General features: G+C 42.3%; 1 protein-coding gene across 2 annotated transcripts in view; it reads right to left on the bottom strand.

Moving 5' to 3' along the window:
• Positions 1 to 228: 228 nt before the first annotated feature.
• Wdyhv1 (WDYHV motif containing 1) overlaps positions 229 to 2,963 on the bottom strand; it is a 14,643-nt gene continuing 11,908 nt past the window's right edge. For both annotated transcript variants that reach the window (XM_021217184.1, XM_021217182.2), the window contains one exon: positions 229 to 988. Coding sequence is in view for 1 of the 2 variants with exons in the window: in XM_021217182.2 (XP_021072841.1) it covers positions 879 to 988 (110 nt within the window). In the remaining variant the exon portion in view is untranslated. The remainder of the gene's footprint in view (positions 989 to 2,963) is intronic.

Below are 2,963 nucleotides of genomic sequence, written 5' to 3'. Positions count from 1 at the left end.
TGTCCCCCAAAATAAGGAACAATCACTGAGAAAGATACTTATCACCAATCCCTGTCCTATACACACACACACACACACACACACACACACACACACACACATACACACACACACACACACACACACACGACTGACATGAGTATCTCGGTGGTTTGCTACCTGCCACAAATTCAACGTGGCCATGAATCAGAAAAAAAAAAAAAAGGCATAGATTCTTCAAAAGCAAAATTAATTTTAAGTCAATTTTATTTAAAAACTACATATATAAGTGGGTCAAATAACACCCAGACAAGATATCTGCAACTTTTTTAAACACCGTAGTCGAAAAAGACTAACACTTACAGCTGATTCAGCTCACAGTACTGTCCCTTACCAAGCAGCAGTGCTGACTCCAGAAACATTTTACTGGGACCTCTAATGGGCAACAGAGTCTTAGAGCGGCAGGCCACAAACCTGTGCTCGAGGAGTTGAGAGTCTAGCCAGACAGGAGGCAGAGGGAGCAGATAGAGGAGCCGACTCCAAGTCCACACCTCTAGTTTTACAAAAGCAATCGCTGGCCTGCGTCGTCACACACCGAAGCAAGCAAGCCACGGAAACATTTTAGCAACCATATACCCAATGTGGCATATCTATGTCTGAGGCTGGGGTCTGACTGTTTAGGGTTGGAGATAGAACTCTGGGGTAGATTAGCTCCCCAGCCTAAAAAAAAGGGGGCGGGGGACTTAGTCATTCATTTTCATCTGTGTTCACTAATGTTTCCACTCACATTTAGTGAGACCTATATACCTCCAGGCCACCTGTACCACGCTGCTCTCTTAAATGGAAGGATGGCTTACTCAGACCCCAGAGTTTCTCTAGCTGCACACCTGGCACCAGGCTCAGTAGGTTTTGCTGCTGAACCGATGCACAAACTCAGGCAGCGTGTAGACAGCTCCCCATCCTACTGCAGGGTCCATGCTGACGAAGTCGTTCAGGTTCATTTTGGAGTCTAGAAAAGAACATAAAAGTGTCCGCTGAAATAAATTTCAGGTTAGCAGCAAGAGAAGAACGCAGAAACCTAAGAGGTGAGGAGCCCCACTCAAACAAACAGGGGTTCAAGGTCACGCGTGCAATATTCTCGCCTCAAACACATAGCAATCTCTTCAAGACATAGCATCACATCAGCCTATGGAAGGATGTTCCAGCATGTCATGGCCAATAGTCTTCTCAAATATCAAGGTTGTACAAGAGAGGAAGAAAGGGAGCTGTCACCGACTGGTGAAAACAAAAAAAGATAGAACAACTAAATGCCATATCCCTGAGTTAGATTCTGCACCAGAAATAAGGAGTGAGTGAGAAGCCCTGAAAAGCTGAACAGTGTTATCATTAATGCTTCCATGGTTATATGCTACTGTTAACACCAGAGACCTGGAGAGGTGGCTCAGCAATTAAGAGCACACTGACTGCTCTTCCAGAAGGCCGGGTTTGACGTCTAACAGCCACACACATGGTGGCTCACGACCATCTGTAACTCCAGATCAAGGAGATCTGACACCCTCTTCTGACTGGACACATAAGGTATACTAACATACATACAGGCGAAACCCCCATATGCATTAAAAAATTAAAAATAAATACATCTTTAAAAAAAGAAAACTTAAGACTAAGAACTCTGTCCTACTTGGCAAATTTTCTATTAGCCTGAAATTATTTAAAAATAAAAGGTTGTAGAAAGGGCAAAACTGTCAATCTCCAAGTTTAATGGGCAAGTTACAGGAAATTCAAAGGGACAGCAAGGACACAGTCACAAACAGCAAGTTGTCACTCTTATTCCCAGTGTCTTCAATATAAATGGCAAGGAAAGAGAATATGCATATTAAAAAATATTCTTTTTTTTTTAAAGATTTATTTATTTATTATATGTAAGTACACTGTAGCTGTCTTCAGACACTCCAGAAGAGGGCGTCAGATCTTGTTACGGATGGTTGTGAGCCACTATGTGTTTGCTGGGATTTGAACTCCTGACCTTTGGAAGAGTAGTCAGGTGCTCTTACCCACTGAGCCATCTCACCAGCCCTTAAAAAATATTCTTAAGGAAGCAGGGAGTGATGGCTCAGTGGTTAGAGCACTAGCGGCCATTGCAGGGGACCCAGGCTCAGTTCCCAGCACTCACATGCAACTCATAACCATCTGTGACTCCAGGGGACCCAATACCCTCTTCTGGGCCTGAGGGTACATGCATGCAAGCAAGGAATCATGAATAAAACAAATCTGTTCTTTTTTTTTTTTTTTTCTTCTCCTTTTTTTTAAGAGCTAGAGGCATTGTGGCATAACACCTTTAATCCCAGCCCTCAGGGTAAGAAAAAGGAGATCTCTATGAACTTAAGACTAGCCTGGTCTACACAGTGGGCTTTAGGCCAGCCAGGAATACATAGATCCTATCTAAAAATAAGTAAAATAGGAGAGTGTCCTCATTTATAAGTCTAAAATAAGTAATTAAAAGAGAGGAGCTGGAGAGATGGCTCCTAAGTTAAGGGCATTTGCTCTTGCTCTTAAAAAAAATTATAAAAATAAAATTTAAAAAAGGAAAAGGAGAAAAACAGTGTAATTACTTTTGTTGTTGTTTTTTGTTTTTCGAGACAGGGTTTCTCTGTATATCTCTGGCTGTCCTGGAACTCACTCTGTAGACCAGGCTGGCCTTGAACTCAGAAATTCACCTGCCTCTGCCTCCCAAGTGCTGGGATTAATGGTATGTGCCACCACAGCCTAGCTATCAAAAAAATGTTTTAAATAAAATAAAAAACCACTTTTTAAATGTTTTTATTTATTGAGCATTTCAGATGATGTATTTTGGCCATATTCTTTCTCTTCCTAAAACTCCTCCAAAATTCTCCCATAAAACAATATTCTTGTGCCGGGCGTGGTGGCGCACGCCTTTAATCCCAGCACTCGGGAGGCAGAGGCAGGCGGATTTCTGAGTTCAA

Source organism: Mus pahari, chromosome 17 (genome assembly GCF_900095145.1).
Source record: "Mus pahari chromosome 17, PAHARI_EIJ_v1.1, whole genome shotgun sequence".
In the NCBI taxonomy this organism is placed as follows: domain Eukaryota; kingdom Metazoa; phylum Chordata; class Mammalia; order Rodentia; family Muridae; genus Mus; species Mus pahari.
This window is presented reverse-complemented; position numbering and strand designations above follow the sequence as displayed.